Consider the following 24,898-nt stretch of genomic DNA (forward strand, 5'->3'; position numbering starts at 1 on the left):
CTGTGTCTGTAGTGTTGAGGTACAGTCCCTGGACCCATTATGTGTGTCTGTAGTGTTGAGGTACAGTCCCTGGACCCATTATGTGTGTCTGTAGTGTTGAGGTACAGTCCCTGGACCCATTATGTCTGTAATGAGGAGGTACAGTCCCTGGATCCATTATGTCTGTAATGTTGAGGTACAGTCCCTGGACCCATTATGTCTATAGTGTTGAGGTACAGTCCCTGGATCCATTATGTCTGTAATGTTGAGGTACAGTCCCTGGACCCATTATGTCTGTAATGTTGAGGTACAGTCCCTGGACCCATTATGTCTGTAGTGTTGAGGTACAGTCCCTGGATCCATTATGTCTGTAATGTTGAGGTACAGTTCCTGGACCCATTATGTGTGTCTATAATGTTGAGGTACAGTCCCTGGACCCATTATGTGTGTCTGTAATGTTGAGGTACAGTCCCTGGACCCATTATGTCTGTAATGAGGAGGTACAGTCCCTGGATCCATTATGTCTGTAATGTTGAGGTCCAGTCCCTGGACCCATTATGTCTGTAATGTTGAGGTACAGTCCCTGGATCCATTATGTCTGTAATGTTGAGGTACAGTCCCTGGACCCATTATGTCTGTAATGTTGAGGTACAGTCCCTGGATCCATTATGTCTGTAATGTTGAGGTACAGTCCCTGGACCCATTATGTCTGTAGTGTTGAGGTACAGTCCCTGGATCCATTATGTCTGTAATGTTGAGGTACAGTCCCTGGACTCATTATGTCCGTAATGTTGAGGTACAGTCCCTGGACCCATTATGTCTGTAATGTTGAGGTACAGTCCCTGGATCCATTATGTCTGTAGTGTTGAGGTACAGTCCCTGGACCCATTATGTCTGTAATGTTGAGGTACAGTCCCTGGATCCATTATGTCTGTAGTGTTGAGGTACAGTCCCTGGACCCATTATGTCTGTAATGTTGAGGTACAGTCCCTGGATCCATTATGTCTGTAGTGTTGAGGTACAGTCCCTGGACCCATTATGTCTGTAATGTTGAGGTACAGTCCCTGGATCCATTATGTCTGTAATGTTGAGGTACAGTCCCTGGACCCATTATGTCTGTAATGTTGAGGTACAGTCCCTGGACCCATTATGTCTGTAATGTTGAGGTACAGTTCCTGGACCCATTATGCCTGTAATGTTGAGGTACAGTTCCTGGACCCATTATGTCTGTAGTGCTGAGGTACAGTTCCTGGACCCATTATGTCTGTAATGTTGAGGTACAGTTCCTGGACCCATTATGTCTGTAATGTTGAGGTACAGTTCCTGGACCCATTATGCCTGTAATGTTGAGGTACAGTCCCTGGACCCATTATGTCTGTAGTGCTGAGGTACAGTTCCTGGACCCATTATGCCTGTAATGTTGAGGTACAGTTCCTGGACCCATTATGTCTGTAGTGCTGAGGTACAGTTCTTGGACCCATTATGTCTGTAGTGTTGAGGTACAGTTCCTGGACCCATTATGCCTGTAATGTTGAGGTACGGTCCCTGGACCCATTATGTCTGTAGTGCTGAGGTACAGTCCCTGGACCCATTATGCCTGTAATGTTGAGGTACAGTTCCTGGACCCATTATGTCTGTAGTGCTGAGGTACAGTTCCTGGACCCATTATGTCTGTAGTGCTGAGGTACAGTTCCTGGACCCATTTTGTGTGTCTATAATCTTGGGACTATCACCCACATCATGGGTATGGGCTGCATAGTAAATATATTAAATTAAAAAAATAGATTATAATTGAAAAAAAAATGGACGCAGCCTAAATAGAAACTTTCTGACTCCATTGGAAATAAGCTAGACTGTGTTTTTTTTGGGGGGTTATTAGCCTTTCAGGCAAATAACTCAACATAAATCAAGATAATCACGATAAGCTATGCATATAAGTGGCTTTGGCATGCTGCTCTTATAAATTTATAAATAATCCTGAGCCTTGGGAAAATAATTTATTGAAGTTTGTTATTCTCACAGGTAAGTGGTGATGGCAGTTATTTTCCCTGTCTGCCTGCCATTGGTTAGCCTTCACGGTGCTTAACCAATGGCTGGTCAGCATCATCCCCATGCGGCTCTCCCATTGGTTAACCATCCCCGTGACGTCACTTGTCAACATGAGACGTCACAGAGGGTTTTTTCCTCTCTGTTTTGGCTCATGACAACAGCAGTGTACGCAAATTTAGAGAGAAATACGGAGGGTCAGGGCGGCTGGAGCGAGGTGGGTACTTGACCCCATTAACCTGAGTGCCAGAGGCATCAGTGCCACTAGTTATGGCGACTATATAGTGGCACTAAGGGAGATGAGGGGTGGGAGTGCCGCCACTTACCAGTGCCAGTATTTACATAGTGTCGTGTGGCCATTAATGTCTTTTGTGATCTATGAATTGTTTTATTTTGTGTCTGTGTGTGTGATAGTTGACTGAATTTATTGTGTAAATAATTCACCAGCCAGTGTCTTTAACCAGTGACACAAACCAGTGTCACTAACCAGTGACAGTAACCAGTGCCACTAACCAGTGCCACTAACCAGTGCCACTAACTAGTGCCACTAACCAGTGTCACTAACCAGTGCCACTAACCAGTGCCACTAACCAGTGCCACTAACCAGTGCCACTAACCAGTGCCACTAACCAGTGTCACTAACTAGTGCCACTAACCAGTGCCACTAACCAGTGCCACTAACCAGTGCCACTAACTAGTGCCACTAACCAGTGTCACTAACCAGTGTCACTAACCAGTGCCACTAACCAGTGCCACTAACCAGTGCCACTAACCAGTGCCACTAACCAGTGCCACTAACCAGTGCCACTAGCCAGTGCCACTAACCAGTGTCACTAACCAGTGTCACTAACCAGTGACACTAGCCAGTGCCACTAACCAGTGACTTTAACTAGTGCTATTAGCCAGTGCCACTAGCCGGTGCCACTAGCCAGTGCCACTAGTGACACTAGCGCCACTAACCAGGGACACTAACCAGTGTCCCCAGTGACACTAGTGCCACCAACCAGTGCCACTAGCCAGTACCATTAACCAGTGCCACTCACCAGTGACACTAACCAGTGATGCTAGCCAGTGTCACTAACCAGTGACATTAACCAGTGACACTAAATAGTGACACTAACCAGTGTCACTAACCAGTGTCACTAACCAGTGATACTAACCAGTGACACTTAACCAGTGACACTTAACCAGTGACACTTAACCAGTGACACTAACAAGGGACACTAGCCAGTGACACTAACAAGTGACACTAACAAGTGACACTATCAAGTGACACTAACCAGTGTCACTAACCAGTGACACTTAACCAGTGACACTAACAAGGGACACTAGCCAGTGACACTAACAAGTGACACTAATCAGTGTCACTAACCAGTGACACTTAACCAGTGATACTAACCAGTGACACTTAACCAGTGACACTTAACCAGTGACACTTAACCAGTGACACTAACAAGGGACACTAGCCAGTGACACTAACAAGTGACACTATCAAGTGACACTAACCAGTGTCACTAACCAGTGACACTTAACCAGTGACACTAACAAGGGACACTAGCCAGTGACACTAACAAGTGACACTAATCAGTGTCACTAACCAGTGACACTTAACCAGTGACACTAACAAGGGACACTAATCAGTGACACTAAATAGTGACACTAACCAGTGTCACTAACCAGCTTCACCAACCAGTGCCACTAACCAGTGACACTAACCAGTGACACTAACCAGTGACACTTAACCAGTGACACTTAACCAGTGCCACTAACCAGTGACACTTAACCAGTGACACTAACAAGGGACACTAATCAGTGACACTAAATAGTGACACTAACCAGTGTCACTAACCAGCATCACCAACCAGTGCCACTAACCTGTGACACTAACCAATGACACTAGCCAGTGCTAATATTTACATAGTGTCATGTAACCATTAACATCGTGTGTGATATCTGAACTATTGTATTAATTTATGTAGTGTATTAGCTCTCCGTGAAGGAATAATGTAAATAATTAACTCTGACTTTATTGGGTTTTCTGAGGTTGCATTCTACAAGCAAGAAGCTTACTTTTAAACAAGCAAGAAGCTTACTTTTAAGCAAGAAGCTTACTTTTAAGCAAGCAAGAAGCTTACTTTTAAACAAGCAAGAAGCTTACTTTTAAACAAGCAAGTAGCTTACTTTTAAACAAGCAAGAAGCTTACTTTTAAACAAGCAAGAAGCTTACTTTTAAGCAAGCAAGAAGCTTACTTTTAAACAAGCAAGAAGCTTACTTTTAAGCAAGCAAGAAGCTTTTAAGCAAGCAAGAAGCTTACTTTTAAGCAAGCAAGAAGCTTACCTTTAAGCAAGCAAGAAGCTTAGTTTTCAGCAAACAAGAAACTTACTTTTAAACAAGCAAGAAGCTTACTTTTAAGCAAACAAGAAGCTTACTTTTAAGAAAGTGTGAGCTTACTTTTAAGCAAGGAAGAAGCTTACATTTAAGCAAGGAAGAAGCTTACTTTTAAGCAAGAAGCTTACTTTTAAGCAGTGAAAAAGCTTACTTTTAAGCAGTGAAAAAGCTTTTAAGCAAGGAAGCAGTTTACTTTTAAGCAAGAAAGAAGCTTACTTTTAAGCAAGGAAGAAGCTTACTTTTAAGCAAGGAAGAAGCTTACTTTTAAGCAAGGAAGAAGCTTACTTTTAAGCAAGGAAGAAGCTTACTTTTAAGCAAGGAAGCAGTTTACTTTTAAGCAAGAAAGAAGCTTACTTTTAAGCAAGGAAGAAGCTTACTTTTAAGCAAGGAAGAAGCTTACTTTTAAGAAAGGAAGCAGTTTACTTTTAAGCAAGGAAGAAGCTTACTTTAAGCAAGGAAGAAGCTTACTTTTAAGCAAGGAAGCAGTTTACTTTTAAGCAAGGAAGAAGCTTACTTTAAGCAAAGAAGAAGCTTTAAGTGAGCAAGCAAGCATACTTTTAAGCAAGTAACCTTACTTTTAAGCAGGCAAGCAAGCTTACTTTTTTTTACTCTTGCCTACTAACTCATTCTACTACTAGCTTGCTTGTTTGTAAGCAAGCAAGCAAGCAAGCTTACTTTTACTTTACTTTTGTTTGACTATTAACCTCTGCCTACTACTTGCTTACCTTTGCTTTTCTTACTTTTGTTTGCCTATTATCTCTTCCCACTTGTTTGTTTTTGCTTGTCTTACACTTAATTGTTTGCTTACTTTATTTTTTTTCTTGTTTTCTTACCCCTGAATTCCTGTCTATTTAATTTTCACTATTATTTGCTTGCTTGCATAGATTTACTTGCTTTCTTACTCTTGTTTGCCTGCTAAGTCTTACTCCTTGTTTACGTCTCTCGAAACAAGCAGCAGTTCCTCAGTCCTGAATATTAATAATGTTATTCACTGAATAATAAGCAGTTACCTATACCATGAATATTGATTGATTATGCAAGAGCTAGTAAGGGGTTCTTGATCCAAGGCATCGTGGGCACGGTAAGAGGACATTTTATCAATGATTATGCTGGAGATGGTAAGGGGTTCTTGATCCAAGGCATCGTGGGCATGGTAAGAGGACATTTTATCGATGATTATGCTAGAGCTGGTAAGGGGTTCTTGATCCAAGGCATCGTGGGCATGGTAAGAGGACATTTTATCGATGATTATGCTGGAGCTGGTAAGGGGTTCTTGATCCAAGGCATCGTGGGCATGGTAAGAGGACATTTTATCGATGATTATGCTAGAGCTGGTAAGGGGTTCTTGATCCAAGGCATCGTGGGCATGGTAAGAGGACATTTTATCAATGATTATGCTGGAGCTGGTAAGGGGTTCTTGATCCAAGGCATCGTGGGCATGGTAAGAGGACATTTTATCAATGATTATGCTGGAGCTGGTAAGGGGTTCTTGATCCAAGGCATCGTGGGCATGGTAAGAGGACATTTTATCAATGATTATGCTGGAGCTGGTAAGGGGTTCTTGATCCAAGGCATCGTGGGCATGGTAAGAGGACATTTTATCAACAACAGAGAGCTTAACGTGTTACCAGAAAATACCACAGAGGAGACTGGACAACTATCTTCAAGTGCCAGATAAGCCAGGTTGTGATGGATATGTGGGCTACCAGCAGCAACAGTCTGGTTCACTAGGCCGGCCTGGCTCATGGCTGGGCTCCAGAAGTAGAAAAAGCCTTGAAACTCATCAAAGGTATATTAAAGGTTAATATATTGATGTCACTTGGATTGAATTTGAATGCATCCCATTTCCCTGGGCCAGGTCCTTACAGGTTTAGCACTTCCCCCTGGCAGTCTTCAAGCTGGCACTGGACAAGCACCTAAAGTCAGTTCCTGATCAGCCGGGCTATAGCTCGTACGTTGGTTTGCGTGCAGCCAGCAGCAACAGCCTGGTTGATCAGGCTCTGATCCACCAGGAGGCCTGGCCACAGACCGGGCCGCGGGGGCGTTGACCCCCGGAACTCTCTCCAGGTAAACTCCAGGTAAACTCCCCATGAATATAATGAAATTGATTGTGCGAGTGGGACTTTTATGATTGTGTAATGGTGAACCAGTTGCATAATTATTAGTAACTCTCTCTTTTATCCTCGGTTCATTCTGGCTCAGTTGCATAATTATTAGTAACTCTCTCTTTTATCCTCGGTTCATTCTGGCTCAGTTGCATAATTATTAGTAACTCTCTCTTTTATCCTCGGTTCATTCTGGCTCAGTTGCATAATTATTAGTAGCTCTCTCTTTTATCCTCGGTTCATTCTGGCTCAGTTGCATAATTATTAGTAGCTCTCTCTTTTATCCTCGGTTCATTCTGGCTCAGTTGCATAATTATTAGTAACTCTCTCTTTTATCCTCGGTTCATTCTGGCTCAGTTGCATAATTATTAGTAACTCTCTCTTTTATCCTCGGTTCATTCTGGCTCAGTTGCATAATTATTAGTAACTCTCTCTTTTATCCTCGGTTCATTCTGGCTCAGTTGCATAATTATTAGTAACTCTCTCTTTTATCCTCGGTTCATTCTGGCTCACTTGTGGCCACCAACTGTTAACTATAGAATTACACATATATGCAACATCTGGGTATCTTCATTTGTAGATGTTTTGCTCTCCAGTGGCTTTATTAATACAGTACAAGGACATAATGTGAAGACTGTGGAAATATATACAAAAGATGAGGTAATTAGTCCCTCTACCTTAGAATTGGTGAAGAGCACTGTAGTCCTGAAGACTACAGTGTGCTTCACCAACTACAAGACTCAGGGACTGATTACCTCATTCTTTTGTACTTAGTTCAACAGTCTTCACATCATGTCCTTGTATTGGACTAATAAAGCCACTGGAGAGCAAAATATCTGCAAATAAAGATACCCAGATGTTGCACATGTGTCTAATTCATTATGTTGTTGGTATTTTACACCGTCCATGTACAACTGATATCTGGTAATTTCTTCCAAGATACTGTGTACTCGCCTAATTGTGGTTGCAGGGGTCGAGGCTCAGCTCCTGGCCCTGCCTCTTCACAGAGTGCTACTAGGTCCTCTCTCTTCCTGCTCCACGAGCTTTATCATACCTCATCTTAAAGCTATGTATGGTTCCTGCCTCCACGACCTCACTTGCTAGGCTGTTCCACTTCCTAACAACTCTATGACTGAAGAAATACTTCCTAACATCCCTTTGACTCATCTGGGTCTTCACCTTCCAATTGTGACCCCTTGTTTCTGTGTCCCATCTCTGGAACATCCTGTTCCCTGTGGGTTTGCTGCTTTCTGGGAATACAACGCGTGGTCTTTTGAAAAATTAAGTGGCATCTGTAGTATAGATCAGTAATATTTTGTTCTGAGCTGTTGTCATGTAGGGGGGAATGATTAGGGGAATATGGGGGGTAAGAGGAGGGAGTTAGTAGGTAGGGGACATGCAGGCGAGGTGGTAGGAGATGACAGGAGAGGTGAGCGGTAGGTAGGTAGGTAATGTGAGGTCACTGGTGACTACAACTTCACCTCTCATTACTCTACCCACCACTCCACACTACTCACCCTCTCACTACTTTAACTAAACATAAATAAATGGAGAAAAAAGAATAAATAACGGGGACAGTGAATATTATTATTCTACCCAAACACAGTTTATTATTAAGTCTTTGTACAATAATATATTTGGGAACAGAACATTATTGTGGTTTAGATAAATGGGGTAGTACACATAAGCAGTGAGACAGGGCACACAATCAACTTGACCAAAATGAATGTAACTTACAATATAGTTCAGAGGACAGTTCACTACAGGAACTAAGCCACAGGTCCCAAGACCTACACAGCACGAGTTCTGTGCCAAGCCAGTACTCTGCCCAGTGCCTCCAACAGTCTCCTCCAGAGACTTCAGCAGCCTTCTCCCGAGCCCTGCACCCCAGCAGCAGCTCCGCTCGAAGTCTCTGCTCAGGAGCTCTGCACCCCAGCAGCAACTCCGCTCGAATCTCCCTACTCAGCTCTTCCTTGGGCTTTTATGGTGGTCCAAGCACCCTCCACAACCACGTGTACGACCTGACGCCTAGGTCTGATGCCGTCAAGAACAAAAGACCTCAGACATGGCTACAGACGTTTGCCAAGGCAAGGTGTGACCATATAATTGGTTAAATTAGGTCTCCCCAGAGACCTCACAAGCCCAGCTGAACTACATCACACTGTGAACAAAGTAATTGATTCTGTTGACACCACTATGGGTGGTGATGCTGTGGGTGGAGAGGACAGTGGGAGTGTTGCTGTGGGTGGAGAGGACAGTGGGAGTGTTGCTGTAGGTGGAGAGGGCAGTGGGAATGTTGCTGTGGGTGGAGAGGACAGTGGGAGTGTTGCTGTGGGTGGAGAGGACAGTGGGAGTGTTGCTGTGGGTGGAGAGGACAGTGGGAATGTTGCTGTGGTTGGAGAGGGCAGTGGGAGTGTTGCTGTGGGTGGAGAGGGGAGTGGGAGTGTTGCTGTGGGTGGAGAGGACAGAGGGAGTGTTGCTGTGGGTGGAGAGGGCAGTGGGAGTGTTGCTGTGGGTGGGGAGGGCAGTGGGAGTGTTGCTGTGGGTGGAGAGGACAGTGGGAGTGTTGCTGTGGGTGGAGAGGACAGTGGGAGTGTTGCTGTGGGTGGAGAGGGCAGTGGGAGTGTTGCTGTGGGTGGAGAGGACAGTGGAAGTGTTGCTGTGGGTGGAGAGGGCAGTGGGAGTGTGGCTGTGGGTGGTGAGGGCAGTGGGAGTGTTGCTGTGGGTGGAGAGGGCAGTGGGAGTGTTGTTGTGGGTGGAGAGGGCAGTGGGAGTGTGGCTGTGGGTGGTAAGGGCAGTGGGAGTGTTGCTGTGGGTGGAGAGGGCAGTGGGAGTGTTGCTGTGGGTGGAGAGGACAGTGGGAGTGTTGCTCTGGGTGGAGAGGACAGTGGGAGTGTGGCTGTAGGTGGAGTGGACAGTGGGAGTGTGGCTGTAGGTGGAGAGGACAGTGGGAGTGTTGCTGTGGGTGGAGAGGGCAGTGGGAGTGTTGCTATGGGTGGAGAGGACAGTGGGAGTGTGGCTGTGGGTGGAGAGGACAGTGGGAGTGTGGCTGTGGGTGGAGAGGACAGTGTGAGTGTTGCTGTAGGTGGAGAGGACAGTGGGAGTGTTGCTGTAGGTGGAGAGGACAGTGGGAGTGTTGCTGTTGGTGGAGAGGACAGTGGGAGTGTTGCTGTGGGTGGAGAGGACAGTGGGAGTGTTCCTGTGGGTGGAGAGGACAGTGGGAGTGTTGCTGTGGGTGGAGAGGGCAGTGGGAGTGTTGTTGTGGGTGGAGAGGGCAGTGGGAGTGTTGCTGTGGGTGGAGAGGACAGTGGGAGTGTTGCTGTGGGTGGAGAGGGCAGTGGGAGTGTTGCTGTGGGTGGAGAGGACAGTGGGAGTGCGGCTGTGGGTGGAGAGGGCAGTGGGAGTGTTGCTGTGGGTGGAGAGGACAGTGGGAATGTTGCTGTGGTTGGAGAGGGCAGTGGGAGTGTTGCTGTGGGTGGAGAGGGCAGTGGGAGTGTTGCTGTGGGTGGAGAGGACAGTGGGAGTGTTGCTGTGGGTGGAGAGGGCAGTGGGAGTGTTGCTGTGGGTGGGGAGGGCAGTGGGAGTGTTGCTGTGGGTGGAGAGGACAGTGGGAGTGTTGCTGTGGGTGGAGAGGACAGTGGGAGTGTTGCTGTGGGTGGAGAGGGCAGTGGGAGTGTTGCTGTGGGTGGAGAGGACAGTGGGAGTGTTGCTGTGGGTGGAGAGGACAGTGGGAGTGTGGCTGTGGGTGGTAAGGGCAGTGGGAGTGTTGCTGTGGGTGGAGAGGGCAGTGGGAGTGTTGCTGTGGGTGGAGAGGACAGTGGAAGTGTTGCTCTGGGTGGAGAGGACAGTGGGAGTGTGGCTGTAGGTGGAGTGGACAGTGGGAGTGTGGCTGTAGGTGGAGAGGACAGTGGGAGTGTTGCTCTGGGTGGAGAGGGCAGTGGGAGTGTTGCTGTGGGTGGAGAGGACAGTGGGAGTGTGGCTGTGGGTGGAGAGGACAGTGGGAGTGTGGCTGTGGGTGGAGAGGACAGTGTGAGTGTTGCTGTAGGTGGAGAGGACAGTGGGAGTGTTGCTGTAGGTGGAGAGGACAGTGGGAGTGTTGCTGTTGGTGGAGAGGACAGTGGGAGTGTTCCTGTGGGTGGAGAGGACAGTGGGAGTGTTGCTGTGGGTGGAGAGGGCAGTGGGAGTGTTGTTGTGGGTGGAGAGGGCAGTGGGAGTGTTCCTGTGGGTGGAGAGGACAGTGGGAGTGTTGCTGTGGGTGGAGAGGGCAGTGGGAGTGTTGCTGTGGGTGGAGAGGACAGTGGGAGTGCGGCTGTGGGTGGAGAGGGCAGTGGGAGTGTTGCTGTGGGTGGAGAGGGCAGTGGGAGTGTTGCTGTGGGTGGAGAGGACAGTGGGAGTGTGGCTGTAGGTGGAGAGGACAGTGGGAGTGTTGCTGTGGGTGGAGAGGGCAGTGGGAGTGTTGCTGTGGGTGGAGAGGACATTGGGAGTGTTGCTGTGGGTGGAGAGGACAGTGGGAGTGTTGCTGTGGGTGGAGAGGGCAGTGGGAGTGTTGCTGTGGGTGGAGAGGACATTGGGAGTGTTGCTGTGGGTGGAGAGGTCAGTGGGAGTGTTGCTGTTGGTGAAGAGGACAGTGGGAGTGTTGCTGTGGGTGGAGAGGGCAGTAGGAGTGTTGCTGTGGGTGGAGAGGACAGTGGGAGTGTTGCTGTGGGTGGAGAGGACAGTGGGAGTGTTGCTGTGGGTGGAGAGGACAGTGGGAGTGTTGCTGTGGGTGGAGAGGTCAGTGGGAGTGTGGCTGTAGGTGGAGAGGACAGTGGGAGTGTTGCTGTGGGTGGAGAGGACAGTGGGAGTGTTGCTGTGGGTGGAGAGGACAGTGGGAGTGTTGCTGTGGGTGGAGAGGTCAGTGGGAGTGTGGCTGTAGGTGGAGAGGACAGTGGGAGTGTTGCTGTGGGTGGAGAGGACAGTGGGAGTGTTGCTGTAGGTGGAGATGACAGTGGGAGTGTTGCTGTGGGTGGAGAGGACAGTGGGAGTGTTGCTGTGGGTGGAGAGGTCAGTGGGAGTGTTCCTGTCGGTGGAGAGGACAGTGGGAGTGTTGCTGTGGGTGGAGAGGTCAGTGGGAGTGTTCCTGTCGGTGGAGAGGACAGTGGGAGTGTTGCCGTAGGTGGAGAGGACAGTGGGAGTGTTCCTGTCGGTGGAGAGGACAGTGGGAGTGTGGCTGTGGGTGGAGAGTTCAGTGGGAGTGTGGCTGTAGGTGGAGTGGACAGTGGAAGTGTTGCTGTGGGTGGAGAGGTCAGTGGGAGTGTGGCTGTAGGTGGAGAGGACAGTGGGAGTGTTGCTGTGGGTGGAGACGTCAGTGGGAGTGTTGCTGTGGGTGGAGAGGTCAGTGGGAGTGTGGCTGTAGGTGGAGTGGACAGTGGAAGTGTTGCTGTGGGTGGAGAGGTCAGTGGGAGTGTGGCTGTAGGTGGAGAGGACAGTGGGAGTGTTGCTGTCGGTGGAGAGGACAGTGGGAGTGTGGCTGTGGGTGGAGAGGTCAGTGGGAGTGTGGCTGTAGGTGGAGAGGACAGTGGGAGTGTTGCTGTGGGTGGAGAGGTCAGTGGGAGTGTGGCTGTAGGTGGAGTGGACAGTGGAAGTGTTGCTGTGGGTGGAGAGGTCAGTGGGAGTGTGGCTGTAGGTGGAGAGGACAGTGGGAGTGTTGCTGTGGGTGGAGGGGACAGTGGGAATGTTGCTGTGGGTGGAGAGGGCAGTGGGAGTGTTACTGTGGGTGGAGAGGACAGTGGGAGTGTTGCTGTGAGTGGAGAGGGCAGTGGGAGTGTTGCTGTGGGTGGAGAGGACAGTGGGAGTGTTGCTGTGGGTGGAGTGGACAGTGGGAGTGTTACTGTTGGTGGAGAGGACAATGGGAGTGTTATTGTGGGTGGAGAGGATAATGGGAGTGTTATTGTGGGTGGAGAGGACAATGGGAGTGTTGCTGTGGGTGGAGAGGACAGTGGGAGTGTTGCTGTGGGTGGAGAGGACAGTGGGAGTGCGGCTGTGGGTGGAGAGGGCAGTGGGAGTGTTGCTGTGGGTGGAGAGGACAGTGGGAGTGTTGCTGTGGGTGGGGAGGGTGATGGGAGTGTCAGTGTGGATAAAGGTGGTGAGGGTGTCAGTGTGGGTGAAGAGGGTGGTGAGGGTGTCAGTGTGGGTGAAGAGGGTGGTGAGGGTGTCAATGTGGGTGAAGAGGGTGGTGAGGGTGTCAATGTGGGTGAAGAGGGTGGTGAGGGTGTCAGTGTGGGTGAAGAGGGTGGTTAGGGTGTCAGTGTGGGTGAAGAGGGTGGTGAGGGTGTCAATGTGGGTGAAGAGGGTGGTGAGGGTGTCAGTGTGGGTGAAGAGGATGGTGAGGGTGTCAGTGTGGGTGAAGATGGTGGTGAGGGTGTCAGTGTGGGTGAAGGGGGTGGTTAGGGTGTCTGTGTGGGTGAAGAGGGTGGTGAGGGTGTCAGTGTGGGTGAGGATGGTGGTGAGGGTGTCAGTGTGGGTGAAGAGGATGGTGAGGGTGTCAGTGTGGGTGAAGAGGGTGGTGAGGGTGTCAGTGTGGGTGAAGACAGTGGTGAGGGTGTCATTGTGGGTGAAGAGGATGGTGAGGGTGTCAGTGTGGGTGAAGAGGGTGGTGAGGGTGTCAGTGTGGGTGAAGACAGTGGTGAGGGTGTCATTGTGGGTGAAGAGGATGGTGAGGGTGTCAGTGTGGGTGAAGAGGGTGGTGAGGGTGTCAGTGTGGGTGAAGACAGTGGTGAGGGTGTCAGTGTGGGTGAAGAGGATGGTGAGGGTGTCAGCGTGGGTGAAGAGGATGGTGGGAGTGGAAAGGTTTAACCTATATACAACACTTGTACCACAATGTATAGTCCGACACAAGGTTGGTAATCAATTTTTAGCAAAGAACGATTATCCCACTTTTAATCAAAAATGAAGATAATTAACGATTATTTAGGTTATTTCCTGCTCTCACTAAAATTAAAACCTTTTGAGTTTGGCTTATTTTCATTCTGTTCTTTTGATCATTTCCCCAGGATGCCACCCACAAGAGTCACCTAACACCCATGCATTTATTTCTAGGTTAACAAGGGCAACAAATATACTCAACAGGGATTGGGAAAAGAAATTTTGGCATGGTGTCCTTATAAAGAGAAAAAAAACCATGCTCAGTACGCTAGATCAATACGAAAAGAAACCATGGTACAGGCGGGGTTTGAACCAGTGGTGAATCACTCTCCATGTGATTACAATTTCATGAGTTAAATAAGAAATGATCCAGAGACAAACTACAAAATTGCTTGCAAAGAAAGACAAAATGCACCAACAGAAACTGCCTTTCGTACCTTGTTAGCTCATAAAAAATGGATGTGAAAGCCACACACAGAATCAAAAAAGGTTGTCAGAAACTTGTAAAAGGTTTTTAGCACTGTCTACAGGAACAGCTAGAAATGTTGGGTAAAAAGGATGCACGTGCAACTAATGCAACATTTAATTGTAATAATACATATAATCTTTTTTTTTTCTACAAGTACATGTACAAGGTATACAGGCTTGGCTAACACCAGTGACATACTAATGTATGGAGAGCCCCTGGTTATGTAGAGAATTTTGGGCAAACTAGGTCAGTTTTGTCTCCAGGATGTGACCCTCACCAGCTGACTAACACCCAGGTACCTATTTTACTGATAGGTGAATAGAGACAGCAGGTGTCTTAAGGAAATGCATCCTAGTGTTTCCACCTGTACCTTAGTGCGGGAGCGAGTACGCTAGCAAACAAGTTATGGGATTGTGGCAACGTTTTGCCACAAAATGTCGCGTTAGTTGAACATGCGTCCTTTTACCTAATAACCACAGTGTGCCACATAGATTCTTGATCTAATTGACAGACTTCCCAAACAACTGTTTTAAAACTCCCATCTTTTAAATTTAGTGTTAAAATGTATTTCTTAAAGTAACCTTCTGCCTATTTCCTATTAAGATCAAGTTTCTATCAGTGGGCGGAGTAATTGTAGCAAGAATGAAACTCTAAGACTAAACAGGAGTCCAAAAACATGTAAGTGTATCCCACCTGAGGTGCTGTGAATTTTGTATAATGGTGATATTTACTTTGCATGCTAGTAATTAACTTGATTTTGCTACTAACGCATTTTCAGGCGAGAGGACAAGGTCTGTTTGCAGCGTTGTTTTTACCTAACATCCGTTGCTCCTTGTTAGACCTATGTATGGGTCAGATGCAGGACCTTCTTCTCTCTTGGTGCCTCCCTCTCCTCCAGGGCATGGCCGCCCAAGGGCCTTACGTGGGTCCTTGGCATCACAGCACTACCCTGATATAGGAAGCCTCGCTGCTGTGCACGGGCCTGCGGTTAGTAGGAAATGGTATACCCAGTACTGTGCTACTGTATTACAGTCATGTACTTTATTGGCTGCATCACATCGGCTTCTTGTCAGCTTATGTATAGTTATACTGTATGTGAACTCTTGTGTTCTTTTTTTGTAGCTAATGTTTTATTTATAATTTACTTTAAAATGAATGTTATTGTTATAATATTTACTTTATATCCTCCTAGCTTCATCCACCAACCCTTTGCAGCCTCTTCAGAATTTCCCTAAAGAACTGTCATTGGCAAAGAGCAACTATGACAGCTCCCACTTTGTATCAGATAAGTATCAATATATCCCTCACCTCTCCCCAACACTAGCATTCACTCATTTTACAACCCAATCCATAAATATATTAAAGAACTATGGTGATGTCACACATTCCTGTCTAGGTCATTCTTTTACTGGGAAGTAGTCTCCCTCTTTGCATAAAAACTTTGCTGTTTTTAGTAACCTACTACCTATTCCATGCATTTTCAACATTAGGTACATGTTCTTATGGGAAAATGTCACCCTAGGATGTTATAAAATTACAAAATAGGACTTGGGAAGGTGAAAGAAAATTACTAATTGTAAAATGCATCTTCAGTTGAAGTGTGCTGAAACTCATGATATTGACAAGGAGTAGATCTGCGCTTGGTTGAAAAGATAGACTTTTCTGTTTTGTTGCAGAATTTTTCAATGATTTTTTCTAGGCTGCCCATTTGTCACACCTAGTGATTGATAATCATAACACTAGGACCAGCAAATAGTGCATTAAGGAGTTAGTTTCTATGAGTATTGTGGAGACGTACAGCTCCTCCAAGTGAAAGATATGGGAGCTTTCTCCTACCTCTCTAATTTGTGTTTCCTGAAGAGAAGGTGTACTTAGTATTCCCCCAATGTAAGGTCTTGAATGCTTGTGGGAACAACATTGCATCACGATGACAATCTGCTGAAGAAGATTTTAGTCATTGTAGTGAAACCTAACCATGAGGAATTGTCTTACCGACATTACATACTGGTGGAGCGTGAGCAAGGTAACATTTATGAAGGAATTCAGGGAAAACTGGTTAGTTGGACTTGAGAATGATTGCACTCTGAGGGAGGGATGTGGATGTTGGAGTTCAGAGGGCCTCCTGAACTGGTATGTTGAAAAAATAAAACATCTGATATTATGAGATGTATTGAAGGGATCGCTAGTTTTTGGATCACAAAGTTTCTGAAACTCTTACACTTAAAAATGATTTTATATTTATTGTCTGCAGTTCAATGTTTTTTTATATTTTTTTATATTCTTGTTTATTGTCACTTTATATTAATGGCTATACTGTACTCTTTAATTCAGTTAAATCTGAGAAACTGAGTGTTGTATTTTCTTCAGACCTGTAGAACATTGTGTCATTAATGCCAAAGTTTCAGTCATTTATTTAATTTCCCTAAAAAAACCCATGAATGCTACTTGTACTCCCCTCCTACTTTGCTTATAAATGCTGAAGCATCTGTATTACATTACTAGCAACCTTTTTTTCTCCACAACGTGTTCTTTGTGCTGAGAGCCGAGTGTTAATGGTGCTATTTGTTGTTGTTGCAGAGGACAAGTTGGACTTCGAGAGGGCAGAACTCCCTAGTAGTAGTATGAACAAATACTTTACAGTATTTTGCGATAAATGCAACACACTTTGGATAGTATATTTTTTTGAAAGGCACTACAATTTGGCCAGTACAGTGCTAATATAAATCCCATAGCATGGTTTACATCCTGGCCAGCTGTACACGAATAATGGAATAAAGGGGTTGGGATCCAGAAACCTAAATTCGTACCACTACTGTATAGTATTTGCCATACTGAACTGTATCATAATGACTTAAACCTTGAAGTGTGCTTAAGTTAGGTTCAATTTAAAAGTGCCTGTTTGGCTGCTATCTTTATTTTTTGTCTTGTATGATGCATTTATTTATAGTTACTGTAGTTACTGAGCTTTTCATTATTTATACTGATTATTTGTAGCTATAATGTACTCTACATCGTTTGTATCATTGTTTTTGGTTTCCTCTTCTAAGCGCTACTTCACTTTTATATACTATACACTTTTTTGTGCTAAGTCTTTGTCTCCAGTGGAGCACCAACCTTTTGTACATTTAAAAATGAAAATAAAGCTTATTTACTAAAGAGAGCACGTAGTATACAATAGGTTACAAGTTTATTTCCTAAGAGACAGTATACATTAGGTTACAATAGGTTACAAGTCATTGCTTATGCAGAACATTTCTAGTATCCTGAAATTAGGACTTAACACTAGGACTTAAAATTTATAAAAGAAAATACATCGGTATGAAATTAGGGCGTGTCACTAGACTAGGTCTTAAAATTTATAAAAAAATACATAGGTAATGTTTAGGTTGCTTGAAAGCTAAGATTGACACAACCTGATGTGTAAAGATAGTAGACTTAACTATACTGTCAGTTATACTTTAAATTACAGTGGACCCCCGCTTAACAATCACCTCCAAATGCGACCAATTATGTAAGTGTATTTATGTAAGTGCGTTTGTACGTGTATGTTTGGGGGTCTGAAATGGACTAATCTACTTCACAATATTCCTTATGGGAAAAAATTCGGTCAGTACTGGCACCTGAACATACTATTGGAATGAAAAAAGTTCGTTAACCGGGGGTCCACTGTACTGTCAGTTATACTTTAAATTAATTAGGTAGTCAAAATTGGTGGTGGTGATAATTCACAAGAATAGATGTTAATAACAGACATGCCATATAATTGGTGCATATTTAGTTTTATTTCTTTCTTTCATGGTTTAGCGCTTCGTTTTTATTATAATAATAATAATAATTTCTTTCTTTCAGATTTCCATGCGCTTGGTGCCTCCAACAACCAATGCAATGGGAATGTATACACTACGCCAGCTGCACCTGAGCCGTGCCAAGCTTAAGGCTTCAAGTCGAACTTCTGCTCTTCTCTCAGGATTTGCAATGGTAATTTTTTTTCCATCATTCGATCTATAAAATATGCAAGGTGTTTTATCAAATCTGTATTGTAATTGGATTTCAGTAAAGTCTTTGATAGAGTTTGTCACAAAAGACTTAAGAAAAGTAGCAGCTCATGGTATAGGAGGTAAAGTTCTAACATCTAATCAACTCTTGCTTCAGTATTTTTATCCTATTTTAATTATCTGCAGATATATTCTTTTTTTTTAACATGCTGGCTGTCTCCCACCAAGGCAGGGTGACCCAAAAAAGAAACACTTTCACCATCATTCACACTATCACTGTCTTGCCAGAGGTGAGCAGATATGACAGTTTAGATGCCCCTCTAAACAGCAAATTACCCAAAACCTCTCGTTTAGAGTGTATGTACAGTATATATTCATATAGTATTTTATTCCTTCAGATGAATCATTTATATAAATTAAAAAAATCATTGAGGGCAAGTACAGAACCTTGTGTATCTCTAGAATATAAAATATGTATAAAAGGGACTTACGTTGTGTGATGATGTGGCTACCTGGAAATCAATTACCATTTGATGTAAATTTAAACACAAATGCTGTATAATGTGATCCTTTATTGACTATGTTTGTAACTTCATAAAGCCCACTTTGTGGGGTGAAACATAGTCAATAAAGACTCACATTATGCTGTATTTATGTTCATTTTTCCATCATGTTGGTATTTTATACCTGTTATTTTCACCATTTGATACATTGTAAGTGATTTTTCACAGCTGCTATAACTTAGCAGGTATCCATATACAGTCCTGTACTGTGCTTAGTTGTTAGATTTAAGTGCAGTTATACAGTATGAGTATTGGAAGGTGCTTGCAAGGAGACTTTGAAGAGCTTGGCTGTTGCTGTTTGGAGGGACATCTAAACTGTTGCATCTACGCTTATTGGCAAGACAGTTATAGTGTGAATGATGGTGAAAGCATTTCTTTTTCAGGTCTCCCTGCCTCGGTGGGAGACAGCCAGCATGTCTTTTTTTTTAGTTAGATACATCAGCAGTGTGCTGCTGTCCTATTCTGTATGATAATTACTCAGTGGAAACAAAAGCTAGCTATGTGTCCCTGTCATATTCCATCATGCAGGATGGGGCTCTTTCAAGGTAGGCAATGAGGATATGATCTAGTGTTTCAACAAGGATTCATCAGCTATGGCAGCTTCAAAGGTTTTCTTCCAGCATAGCTGCAGTTACTATCACTTGGGGACTGCTATCTCTCAGGATAGCCTATCCCACAGACAAGAGAAATGAAATTTTTATGAAGAGATCTCCAGTAACACTGAATTTTCACTCTGGAGCCTCAAAAGATACATCCTGCCACAGAGATTCTGATTGTTAGAGTTTTTAATATATACCACATATGTATTCTTCAAAACAGCATTTAGTTTGTCTTTCTGATTGGAGAAAGCATATGAATAACTTTACCAATAATGTTTCTTTTTCTACTTTCTTCAGGTTGCCATGGTTGAGGTTCAGCTGACCCATCATTGCAGAGACAAGGAACCCCAGCAGGCTCACCTGTGTAGCAATGTTCCTAATGTTCTTCTGATTGCCTTCAGCGTGTGCACAACATTGCTGGTAGCAGTGCACTTGCTAGCTCTTATGATCTCTACTTGTGTACTGCCACATATAGAAGCTGTTGCCAATATGGCACATGTTGATTCCATGACCAACCTGAACGGTGCCACTGCAGATATATCTGAGTCGCCACACCTTACAATGCATAGGTTAATTATAAAGCTTCATAGTACTCGTTTGAGATTGATGGGGCTAGTGCACAATGAAGAACATATTTAGAAATAATCTGCACATAGGAGAAAGAAGCTTATGACATTTTGGTCTGACTTGGTCTATTAACTGGTCACAATGTGAATAGTCAGTGGTCCAAGTCGGATTGAAACGTTATAAATTTCTTGGTCCTGTGTGTGTGGATTATTTGTGTATTGTTCCAGTCATGGTATTGTGCCTTTTTGTTCTTTTCAAGACCTATATTTTTGTCCAGTTGGTACAGTCTTATTTTCCTATACCCTTTAAGTTATAAGATTATTATTATAATCAAGGGTGAATAGCTAAACCCGAAGGATTATACAGCGCCTGGGAGGGGGGGGGGATGTGGAAGGCATTCAGGCTTAATTCAGGTAACTGGAGCACAGATCCAATTCCCTAAATCAAGAGCCCCTCACCAACATCAAGGAACCTTCCTTGAGGGGTTAAGTTATAAGAACCTTGATGTTAGTGAATGCATTTGATTCAAAGGGGGTTGATGCTGTTCTTCCCTTCCATAGATCAAACCTTATTACCTCCGTTTCCTAAGTGCTGTATGACCCTCTTTCTGGTTTGGTGCTTTCCCTTGAATATTATAATGATAATTATTTCCACTGCATGGGGAAATGGAGAAGAATCCTTCCTCCATAAGCCATGCATGTTATAAGAGGTGACTAAAATGCCAGGAGCAAGGGGCTAGTAACCCCTTCTCGATAAATTGCTAAACGTAAAATGATGACGAAAGTGTTGAATGATGGAGAAAGCATTTCTTTTTTGAGTCACCCTGCCTTGGTGGGAGATGGCCAATGTATAAAATAAAAAGAAAATTTGTTTCTTCTTTTTTGGGTCACCCTGCCTCCATGTGAGACACCTAGTGTGTTAAAAAAATTATTTCCAATTACTAATTTGAAGGGTTTTATCTTGCAAAATGATATGTACACCTGTATCTCAGGGTGATACAAGCATTCTTAAATATTTAAGTTTTTGAAATAGTGCTAAATTCTGGAGGAGAAGGTTAACTTGAGGCTTACTTTGTTAATTCTGGAGGAGGTTAACTTGAGGCTTACTCTGTTTACTATTCTGTTTGGCTAATAAACATGTTTAAAAGAACTGGGTTGCCTTCTGCAGGTCAGCATGTGTTGACTAGCATTATGGTAATGTCATAGAGAATAGCTATAGGTCTTGCATCTCTATTTTATTTTTATCACTGGCCATGTCTTGCCAAGGCAGGGTGATCCACAAAGGAAGCACATTCACCTTCTTTTACTCGTCTGCTGTCTTTCCAGAAGTGTAGCCAGATTACCCTCTGACTGCAAAATCCCCACCAATCCCTCAGAGTGCAGGCACTGCCTTGCCACCTCCAGGACTCTCTTTTTAAGTTTGACTAACTGTTTTTCCCTGAATCCCTTCATAAATGTTCGTCTCTCTCATACTCCAAGGTAACTTCTATGAGAGGATTCAGGGAAACCAGTTAGTCAGACTTGAGTCTTGGAGGTGGAAAGGACAGTGCCTTCACTCTGAAGGAGGGTGGGGATTTTTGCAGTCAGAAGGTAACTGGGTCATGATGGCAACAACACTTCTGGAAAGACAGCAATTAGGTGAATTGTAAATTTAAAAAAATGTGGAGATATTTAAGAATTGTTAAGTATTTGATGGGCATTTTATTTATTACTGAAATAACACCTTCATTTGTTTTCCACAGGTACATCGAGGCTGCTTGGAGCTTTTCAACTGTTTTGGGTATCTTACTGTTTCTTGTGGAGATTGGTCTTCTGAGTTGGGTGAAGTTCTTGGACTACTCCAGAAGTGCTGCAGTTGGATCAACAATTTTGCTGGTGCCAACTGTCCTGTTGTTCACTCTGTTTGCTCTCCATTTTTACTGGAAGTTAGTTGCCCACAAGGTGGAAAGTGCCGATAAGAATCTGCAGGAGATTGAGGCGCAGCTGAGGGTGCTGCAACAGAGAACAAGTGACAGTCACCCAAATGGTGGAAATTCTTCCATTCAAATTGTGTAAGTGCCTTGCTTTAAAGGGGTTGGGGTTGTAATTCTTCCAGGAGAAAAAGTAAATGGTATTACCAACTTCTTTATGATCAGTATGTGATATTAAGATATTAATCCCCTTCAAGCACCATTTATTAGCGTTTTATTTGCTGTGAGAATAGTTGCAATTAATAAATAGTTTGTCATAGATGCTTATAATGTAAATATGGTGCATTGTAAATTATTACATTTACGAAATAAAATTAATATGAATGTTCATACATTACTTTTGTACACAAACCATGATATTTGAAATTGGATGGTAGAACTTTAAAAAGCTGCAAATTTGGTAAGTTTGCTTGATTCTCATGGGTGCTATGACATTAAGTTCAATACAGTTGGTTTGAACACATCATGAACACAAAAAATGTTGAGAGAATTGGCAAATTGACTCATCCATATATTGCATTCTTGTTCCTGACAATTTTGTCAGTATTCTTGCACATACCAGAAGGTCTGGAATATAAATTTTTTAATGCAATAATTAGACCAGTTTTAAAGCTTGAGTTTGAGGGAGGGCGATTTTTTGTTTCGTTTAAATAGATGTGAAAGCAAATTTACTTTTATATTTTACTTTATAAATGGATATAGCATTTATTTATTGTGATTTGTAGGTTCATTTGTTTATTTATTAAATTTCTGTATGTTATGAAGTACTCTACTATACTTGAACTTATTTATCCATAATTTATGAATTGACAAAATCCCTGAAAAATTAAGCAAAAATTTACATGCATATTTTATGAATAGGATATAGTTTTTTTTTTTAAATTGCAATAATGTAGATTTTAATGTCTGAGATGCATTATGACACTTCAGTGTCCTAATACATTTACTCAAAAAGAGAAGTCTTGCAAGTTGCGTTTGTTAATATACAGGCAGCTGTACGCTAGGCATTGAATTTTTTTTTTTTTTTTTTTTTTGCTGAATCTCAATCTGTGAACGCTGTTGCATTTATTAAACAGTTTTGGGTGAAATGCATCGTTATTGCATGTCAGGAAGTTTTGGTCATATTTATATATACAGGATGTGCATTTTTGTATACTGTTCGTGTCTAATATTTTTCTGTGTGAATGGGCAATTTCCTATGTATTACTGGTACTTAAAAAGTTTGTTACATCATGGATATATATTGTTTAGTCCTGTAGAAGATTATCAGATGGCCTAGAATTTTTATTTTTTATTTTTCTATACCTGATAAATTGTATAGAGAATTTTCTTTATTATTTTTCTATACCTGATAAATTGTATACCTTTATCACACTGTAATCAAGTAATGTCTCGTTTTATACAAATAAATATTAATAACTTCATAAAGCTTTGTGATTCCTTCATAAATATATTAAGGGAATTGATAATATTTTAGCAATGTTCAAGTGTTGGTTCTCTTGACTGATGACACTTTTTTGGTCAGCTTGTTTGAAAATAATCTTGGAAGGTTTGAATGTTGCAGTATCTGATGAAATGTTGGATAATTTAATGTAGTAAAGAGGGTCCCGCATATACAGCATCTGTTTTCAGTGTTCCACATTTTTATTGGCTTTCAGTTAGTCATTGTTCCACTCATTGGCGACTGTCACTGGTGGATGGAATGTAATGAACAATGGCTCGATTTCGAGCCAATGAAAACAATGAACACTGAAAAGAACGTGCTGTATATGAGGGGCTGTCCTGTATATTATCCGACATAGTTCATTTATTGTATATCGCCCTTCGTTTGCAGGAAATGACCAGTGTGGTTAAAAAAAAAGAGCCTCAGATAATGAAAATCTGTCATTCATGTACTCCAGTGTTAAGGCTCACAATTATCTTGCTAACTGGATGATAAATTAGACACCTGTGCAACATTTAGGTATGTTTATTGTGTAAATGTTTCACCATGCAGTGACTTCTTCAGTCCAATACGAAGAAGAATGGTGAATTTCAGAAGGAGTTTGACGTAATCAGTACCTCAGCCTGGAGTCAATGTAATCAGTCCAGTTCTAGTGCTTTATAAAGAAAGTAAAACAAACAAATAAAAAATGCTTCTTTTATTCTTTATTATTTAAAGTTAATTAAATGTTTGAAGAAGAAGCTACAAACTATATGAACCATCTCAAAATATATTTTCTAGGTTGCCTAGACTGTCTGGGGAGAGGTCTCTGCCTCTACCAGGTTCTACTAGTCAAGGGTATCTCTTTTAAATTTATATTCTGTAATAGCATGTCTACATAAAACCTGAGCTTTCATGTAATAAATTTTCAAAACATGCAGAGAGTTTTTTTATATTTATCAAAAAATAAACCCTATAAACTGAAAGCTATATAAATTCCATTTAGACTTGTGTAGAAATATCAAATATTTAAAAAAATATTAGCTAACTCTGCATTAAAACTGTTTTGAGTATAGTTTATATATCATAAACATTAATTCATTCTGCACTAAAACCATTCTGACTATAATATGTATATCACAAGAATATTAACTACAGTAAGAACATAACATATAGCTTGAAGTCTTTCGAGGGTAGCTGTTGCTCTTCAGATAACGTGTTTATGTCGCTCTGTATTCACAGATGAAGGGAAACTTCACCTCAGAAATAATTACTGGCATGATACCCAGACCATTTGTCAAGGAACATACATTTCTTGCCTGGATTCTTGTGTGGCTGGCCTGATTTCTATTCACTTTTTATGACTTTTCTCCCGGAAAACCACTCCAAGATTTGAGAGGACATACTGAGTGCCCAAAACATCAAGAAATACTATCTTTCCAATAGGTATGTTGATGTACAGTATATAATTATGTTATTGAATTTATTATACCAATTCTTGTAATATTCTATACAAATTGTCAGTTATGCCAATTAACTTAACAATAAAATGATGCCTCGGTAGAAAGCAGTATCCCCAACTCCCAAGGAATAAACATCATGGGAAAAACAGACAAAAATACAGTGTACTGCAACCCTTTATTTTACTGCGGTATGCCATATTTGTGTCTATATTTCCATCGTGTCTGTATTGTATACCATTTATCTCCATCGAATCCACATGATTCTCTTGAGCACCAAGACTAACTTTGCAAGGGTAGTAGTGATTTGTTTGTCAGGAAACAGCAGTGACTCCAACATAGGTCTTAATCTTATGATGACTGTTGCAACCCCTGAATGGGTTGCAATGTATATTTATATATCTTCTTCTTTCTTCTTTCAACGTACCAGC

At 43.0% G+C, this 24,898-nt stretch overlaps 1 protein-coding gene across 2 annotated transcripts; it reads left to right on the plus strand.

The window, feature by feature from the left end:
* The first annotated feature begins 2,130 nt into the window (after positions 1-2,130).
* LOC128699814 (calcium release-activated calcium channel protein 1) lies at positions 2,131-23,012 on the plus strand. Of its 2 annotated transcripts, XM_070102393.1 has the most exons (5): positions 2,143-2,242; positions 14,670-14,878; positions 17,741-17,869; positions 19,346-19,617; positions 21,357-23,012. In XM_070102393.1, exons 2-5 carry the CDS (start codon positions 14,735-14,737, stop codon positions 21,667-21,669), a joined length of 858 nt encoding a protein of 285 aa, XP_069958494.1. In that variant the 5' UTR covers positions 2,143-2,242; positions 14,670-14,734; the 3' UTR covers positions 21,670-23,012. The 2 variants fall into 2 exon arrangements, with proteins under 2 accessions (XP_069958495.1, XP_069958494.1); XM_070102394.1 differs by lacking the exon at positions 14,670-14,878 and having other exon boundaries at positions 2,131-2,242.
* The last annotated feature ends 1,886 nt before the right edge of the window (positions 23,013-24,898 follow it).

This window comes from Cherax quadricarinatus, chromosome 81 (assembly GCF_038502225.1).
Source record: "Cherax quadricarinatus isolate ZL_2023a chromosome 81, ASM3850222v1, whole genome shotgun sequence".
Lineage (NCBI taxonomy): Eukaryota > Metazoa > Arthropoda > Malacostraca > Decapoda > Parastacidae > Cherax > Cherax quadricarinatus.

Bases quoted from the DNA above. Each gene is read 5' to 3' on its own strand.
- LOC128699814 (XM_070102393.1), top strand. From the start codon at position 14,735: ATGTATGGGTCAGATGCAGGACCTTCTTCTCTCTTGGTGCCTCCCTCT. The intron at 17,870-19,345 runs GTAATTTTTTTT...TACTTTCTTCAG, and splicing joins TTCTCTCAGGATTTGCAATG to GTTGCCATGGTTGAGGTTCA. The intron at 19,618-21,356 runs GTTAATTATAAA...TGTTTTCCACAG, and splicing joins CCACACCTTACAATGCATAG to GTACATCGAGGCTGCTTGGA.